We start from the raw sequence: 6,490 nt of genomic DNA, 5'->3' as shown, positions 1-6,490 counted from the left end.
CGGTGGGATGGGGTCCGGCGCGCTGGACAACCAGACCAACAGGGCTGCATCCCCCCCGACGCGCCGAGCGGCGCTACTGGGGGCCGGGCCGCATTGGTGTGGCAGTGGCCCGATCCCGGGGAGAGCCGAGCTGTGACCCTCTGCCCCAGGCTCAATCCCCCAACCAACCCCGCAACCTCTGCCCAGGCAGCCCGCCCGCCCACGCGCCCATCAACAGCACCCGGCCATGCGCCCCTCCCCCCGGAACGCAAACACACACACACACACACACACACACACACACTGCACCCAGCCACGAGCTCACCCTGCTGCATGCGCGCCGCGGCCTCGTGGCGCCAGAGCTCCTCCAGAGCCTCCTGCAGGCTGGGGGCCAGCTCGACCTCGTCATGGGGGTTGCATGGCGGCACAAAGCCTGGAGGAAATAGGGCGCGATGGAGGTGGGATTGAGGAGACAAGAGGCGCGGCGGGTGGTTGGCAGGGGTTGGGAGCGTTTGGGGTGCGTAGAAAGGGCACAGCTGGGGTTGAGGGCGGCAGGCAGGGCGTGCTGCCACGAGAGCCGCATGGTGGCGTTTTGCGAGCAGCGGCCGCGCGCACGCCGCAGAGGCCGGCTAAGGGGGGGATAAGGCGCCCCTGTTGAGCAGGCGAGTCCCGTCGTGCGCCCCCGTCCACGCCCACGGCCGACACGGCGCACACACGGGGGGTACCTCCGGAAAATTCGGCGCCGCTCGACGAGCGCACCGTAATGAAGCAGGAACTCGTCGTTGGACCCCTCAAAGTAGCTCAGCAGGAGTGGTTCGCCCTCTGCCACGTCGCGCTTCGCGCTGACGGCCATCTCCCAGCCGCCGGTGGCGTTGGAGGGGCTGCCGGGCGCGACAACGTCCCACCTGCGGCGCAGAATTTGCCGTTGAGCGGACTTTCTGTCACATGTTGATGATAGCACGAGCTGTTCTGGATTAATTGCAAATAGGGTCGATCTTAAAATTAAGAGCACCCTCGTACGATGCAGGGTGCACCTGCCCCGCTGCGCCGCCGCCGTGTATCAGCATCCCGCAACCCCCAGCAAAGGGCCCCTCAGCTGTGGCCGGCAGGCGCTGCAGAGAGCTTCGCGGGCGCAGCTTCGAGGCCGAACAGCTTCCGCTGCTCGTCCAAACCATGTGCGGCGCCCGTCCGGTGGCAAAGCCGATATCAACAGTGAGACGCTCGCGACAGCCAGCCGAGGCCGGGGCCGCCGCCGCACCTGACGTTGTCGCATGCGAATGACTCATCGGTCAGCAGCCCGGCTGTGCGGTCGCCCGCGTGGTTGAGCATCTGGGGGGTAACGGCAGGGGGCCGCGCCGTGGCAGCGCGTGCGTGAGGCCGGCTGGACGGTTGCAGAGAGCAGGGTGCGCGGGCCGGAGAAGACATCGTCCCGGGCTGGGCCGCGAGTCGCGCTCCCGGCTTGGGCGGGCGCAGAAAATCGACGCGCCCATGCAGCGCGGCATTGTCAGGGGGCCTCTGCCACTGAGAGCAGTCAGAAGCATGCCCCTTTCCACACGCGCCCCTGTGGACTGCCAGCTGCCATTGCGGACTGCATGCTGCCCTCTGAACTGCCTGCTGCCAGCAGAAATGCTTCGGGCCCCGCAACGTGCCTTGGTTGACCGCAGGGGCAACGAGCGGGGCAACTCACATCAATCAGGGGCACCATCATGCGCACGCCGATGCCCCCGCCAGGCGCAGCGTTGCCAAAGGTCCGAGACATCACACACTGCGGTCGCAGGGGGGAGGGGGCGGGGCTGGAGAGTGAGGGGAAATGCATTTGGGAGGTGTTGCAAGCCGGGCAGACGGTGGTGGTGGTGGAAGAGGGGGGGGTGGGGAATTGCATGGCCGCAGGGAGGGTTTGGAACGGCACATGTCCGTGTCCGGCGCGAGCAGCTTCGCGCCTCGACAGCCGCACCCGTGCCGCCGCGGCCCCCGGCCCTTTGCTCACCGTGTGCGCCCATCTGAAGCGCTCCAGCGTCGCGCCGCCGATCGCCGCGCCGCCGTCGCGGCCGCACGCTTCCGACCACTTTGCCCTCATGAGCGCCGGGTGCGCCGCGAGTCGCCCCATGGCCGGCGGGTACTCAACTGCCTCAACCGCCCCTGGGACTTCCGCAAACGCGTCGAGAGCGCTCGGCACATGCTGCGGCAGCGCCTGCGCGCATGCGCATGCAGACGTGCGGCACGCGGACGAGGTTTGTCTCCAGCAGCGTGGTGGGCGCCGGCGCTTTTGCCGGGCACGGCGCGACGGGCGGCAGCCATGCGGCGGGCCGTCGACTCTTGCTCGACGCACGCACTCGCATGCAGCCGAGCTCGCACGCCCTCCCGCTCACAAGCACGCTCGCCGTCAGTTGCGACCGCTGTGTGTATGAGCATCCAACAAAAACGTATTTAAAAACGTATGCGAACAGCCCATCCCGCGCACCTGTATGTAAGGGTGCCACGGGCTGTCCGCCCCCTGCGCCGCGATGGCCAGCAGCTTCCCCGCCAGCCGGTCCTGCCACAGCCGCCCGCCGCCGGGCAGCGCCGCGAGCAGCTGCGGGTCGTCGACCGCATCAGTTATGGCCAGCCGCAGCGGCACGCGCAGGAAGGCCTCGCCGGCGGCGAGGGGCTGGGGGCGGGGGCCGCAGCGGGGGTTTAAAGAGGCAGTAAGCGGGCGGATGGGCCGTGGTGACGAGGTCAGGTGGTGTGAGTGCTGCGACCCACAGTTGAGCGAGGTCCGCACTCGCGGCGCGGATGCGAGCCCGATGCGCCCTTGACGGATGAGCCTTGACATTGCTATATTGATAGACCATGTCAGCAGATGTGTTGAAAAGCGCCGCGGGCGCACCTGCACGCAGCACAGCCCGCGCTCCCCGTCGTCCTCCTCATATAATGCGACCTTGCTGTCAGCGGCGCCAATGCCTTGCACTCCATTGGCGATTAGAAACGCCAAGAAGCGCTCCAGCACGGCGCCTTGTGGCTGCTGTTGCTGCTGCGCCTGCTGCTGTTGCTCCTGCTGCTCAGCTGGGGCTGCTGCGGCGGCGATAGAGCTCGGGTGGCGCGCAGAGCGGCGAGCTGATGCTGCAGGCGACGGCGCTGTAGCACGACGGCAGGTAGGCGCATGTGAGCGAGCTGTATGGTGGCTGTAGCCCACGATTATTTGCCTGCTGGGCCAATGTACGGGGCCTTCACATTGCTGATGCGCACGAGCACCCAGTGCTGAGGTGCGCAGATGGCCCAGCATATTTCGGCTTCCACATACATACACCGTATATGACATCTGATGATGTTGGGTTGGTCCCAGTCGGTTCACTGATCAGCTTGCATTGCAACGGGTGACTGCCGAAACCTCAGCACTGGTTGTTCTTGTTTTGACGCAAAGGAAGGGACTCGCTGACGTCTTGGTTGCATACACGCGCATATGTTACAAACTGCTTCACCACACCGCTGGGCACAAATTGTCCATCGCGAGCTGCTGCGACAGGCCTCTGTAGCGCGTGGATTGCGTTGATAGAGGCTCCAAAATTGGTTTGTCTCTACAAAGCTCGTTGCCACAGCAAGCCGTCGCGTCCCATCGCCGTGCCGCTTGACGCAGCCGCCGCACCGCCGCCGCCTGCACGGCTGAACCAACGGCGCCGCGCGCATCAAGCCGCCAGGCTCCCAGCGGAACAGCAGCAGCAGCCACGCCGCGGCCCCCAGCCTCCACCGCCCCCATGGCGGGCCCCGCCGTCGCGTCCTCGTCCGCGCCCGCGCCCGCGTCGGCCACCGCGGCCGCGGCCGCGTCGGCTGCGCAGCAGCTGCCCGGCCTCAAGCGCGACCAGGTCGACCGCGCGGTCGCGTCGCTGCTCAAGCACGTCGCGGACCAGCGTGCCAAGGCGGCCTCCACCCAGCTCTTCGACGAGGACGAGATCATATACCTCACCATCGCCCTCAAGCGCAGCCCCCACCCGGGCGGCCCCAAAAAGCTCAAGCCCGTCCGCATCCCGATCCCACATCCTCTATTCAAGACGGAGGGCGCGGAGGTTTGCCTGTTTGTGAAGGACTCAAAGGGCGGAGAGGGCCACAAGGCCGCCAAGGCCCGCCTGGCCAAGTTCACGTCCAAGGGCGGCGTCTCGAAGATCATAGGGCTGTCGAAGCTGCGCACCAAGTACGAGTCGCACGAGGCGAAGCGGCAGCTGTGCGGAAGCTACGACCTGTTCCTGGCGGACGAGCGCGTGCTGCCGTCGCTCCCGAAGCTCATCGGCAAGTCCTTCTTCAAGAAGCGGAAGCAGCCGATCCCGATCGACATCCGCGCGGCAAACTTCCCGGAGCAGGTGCGGCGGGGCCGTCGGGCTCATCCCACACACCCCTCTCCTACATCTCAATCCGACGCGGCTGCGCTTGCAGCGAGGGCTTTAGCAGCGTGACGAGTCAGCATGGGTCTCTCTCACTCTCGCTCCTTCTACTTCTCACCCTGAGCAGGTGGCGCGCGTCGTCGAGCGCAGCACGTTCATGGCGCCCCCGGCCGGCTCGTGCGTGACGCTGCGCGCCGCGCGCGAGGGCATGGGCGCGGCGGCGGCGGCGGAGAATGTGCTTGCCGCGCTGGCGGGCGCGGTCGCCAAGGTGCCCAAGAAGTGGTCAAACGTGCAGGCTGTGTACATAAAGACCGGCGAGAGCGTGGCGCTGCCAATTTACCAGACGCTTCCTGATAAGCCGGTGCGGATCGAGGGCGGCGGCGGCGGCGAGGGCGGGGCGGCGGAGGGCGAGGAAGACGAGGATATGGAGGAGGGTGGCGAGGAGGAGGAGGAGGCGGCGCCCAGCAAGGCTTCGAAGGGGAAGGGGCAGCAGCAGGCGGCGGCGCCGAAGCGCAAGGCTGCGGCGGCAGCGGCGGCGGCGAAGGGGCGGCAGCCCAAGCCGGCGCACGGCGGGCGGCGGCGGTAGACTAATGCCGGCGCCCGCGCGGCGCGGCCGTGGCCGTGTGCCGCGCGGGCGCCCCTCCCTGCGACACTGTCTGGTTTGTTGAATCAGATGCTCGATTTTCCCTCTTTGTTTCACAGCTGTTGTTGTCAGCTGCCATCGCCCCTGGTTTGCTGTACTGGGGCTTCTTCCTCGGATCGGCCGTGGATGGCAGCCGCACGCGTTTCCTTGGCGCTCGAGACCCTCGTCGTTTTCCATCACAAGGCCAAGACACCAGCCGCCGCGAAGCCCCGCGCTCCCACGCCGGGAGTATCCAAACCCTGCCCTCTGTAAATGGTGTTCCTGCGGACTGTTCGGCTCGTCTCTGTGTGTTCCACTTTGTGAAAATTGTTGGGGCAAAGCGGGGATGCCAGCCTGCTGATGGGGCACCAAGTTACACACGCTGAGACGAAGAGGAGCGGCGAGCCGCCTGCACAGAGCAGCCACGCAAGCAGCGGCGACGCAGGCCGCAAAGCTGTGAGCGCCCAAGCAAATGGAATACAAGTGACGAGAGATGACCGGGGGTTTCCTATCAACTGCTGCACCGCGGCAACCCGCTTGCTCGCGCCCGCGGGCGCACGCGCGCGCGCGCGCGAATGCCAAAGCTGCCAAAAAGGCACAGCGACCTGCCAACCCCAGACAACGTGGAGGCCGAGGCCGCGGCGGCGCTGCTGCTGCCGCCGTTGCCGCGCCAGGCCGGCGCTGCGTGTGCGGCCACGTGGCGCCCCGGTCCGCAGCTGCTTCGGGCGGCCCACGCACCGCGGCCGAGCAGCGTGCACTGCCGCAGGCGCTGCGCTGACGGCAGCGCACGGCAGTTTGCTGCTGCTGCCCGGCGCCGGCGCCGCCACACGAGCAACGCCGGCCGCCTAGAGCAGCTGCGGCTGCGGCGCCTCGTCACACGAGGCCCTGCCAGCTGCAGCATGGCGGCCCGCCGCGGGTGCTGTTGCTGCCGCCGCGGCACGCGCCGCCGTTGCCGCCTCTGCTACAGGGTTGAAACGTCGCTGCTGCTGCCACACTGGCGGTCAGCAGCGAGCGACCGCCTCCTGCGCGGCGACGCCGCGGGCCCGCCGCCTCCGCCGCCGAGCGCGCCGGCGCCGCGATCAGCCAGCATCTACGGATCCTGGGCCCGCGCAACCGACCCCGCACTGAGTCATCCCAGCGCGGCCAGCTGCCGCGCCAGCTCCTCCACCTCCGCGCGCAGCTTCTCCAGGAAATTGGCGTCCTCCGCCGCCTTCTTGACCAGGGGCTCCCGCAGCTTCCGCGCCTTCTCCATGTCCTTGCGGGCCTTGTCACGCGCCTGTGTGTGTGTGTGTAAGTGTGTTTATGTGTGTGTGTGTGTTTATGTGTGGGTGTGCGTTTATGTGCGTGTTTGGGGGGGGGATGGATCAGATCTCTGCCTGGCCGTGAGTTCAGGGCGGCTGCTGTAGGTGGGGCCCCGGGTCACCTTGCCCTCGAGCTCGGCCCCGTCCTTGTCGTGGGTGGGGTCGCCGCTGGCGGGGTCGAACTTGCTGTACTTGTCAGACAGCTGCTCCTGAGGTGGGGTGGGACGGCGCAGGGG

At 67.6% G+C, this 6,490-nt stretch overlaps 2 protein-coding genes across 2 annotated transcripts; one reads left to right on the top strand and one right to left on the bottom strand.

The window, feature by feature from the left end:
- Nucleotides 1–300: 300 nt before the first annotated feature.
- MNEG_12716 (hypothetical protein) lies at nt 301–2,086 on the bottom strand (the record flags this gene model as incomplete). The annotated part of the gene is made up of 5 exons (XM_014038813.1): nt 301–305; nt 739–884; nt 1,238–1,308; nt 1,667–1,744; nt 1,967–2,086. 5 exons carry the CDS (start codon nt 2,084–2,086, stop codon nt 301–303), a joined length of 420 nt encoding a protein of 139 aa, XP_013894267.1.
- A 1,624-nt stretch (nt 2,087–3,710) lies between these two features.
- Nucleotides 3,711–4,917, top strand: MNEG_12715 (Putative ribosome biogeneis protein; the record flags this gene model as incomplete). The annotated part of the gene is made up of 2 exons (XM_014038812.1): nt 3,711–4,310; nt 4,459–4,917. 2 exons carry the CDS (start codon nt 3,711–3,713, stop codon nt 4,915–4,917), a joined length of 1,059 nt encoding a protein of 352 aa, XP_013894266.1.
- Nucleotides 4,918–6,490: the final 1,573 nt, after the last annotated feature.

This window comes from Monoraphidium neglectum (genome assembly GCF_000611645.1).
Source record: "Monoraphidium neglectum strain SAG 48.87 unplaced genomic scaffold scaffold03394, whole genome shotgun sequence".
Classification (NCBI taxonomy): domain Eukaryota; kingdom Viridiplantae; phylum Chlorophyta; class Chlorophyceae; order Sphaeropleales; family Selenastraceae; genus Monoraphidium; species Monoraphidium neglectum.
Note: the sequence above shows the minus strand (reverse complement) of the source record. Positions and strands in the feature narration are given on the sequence as shown.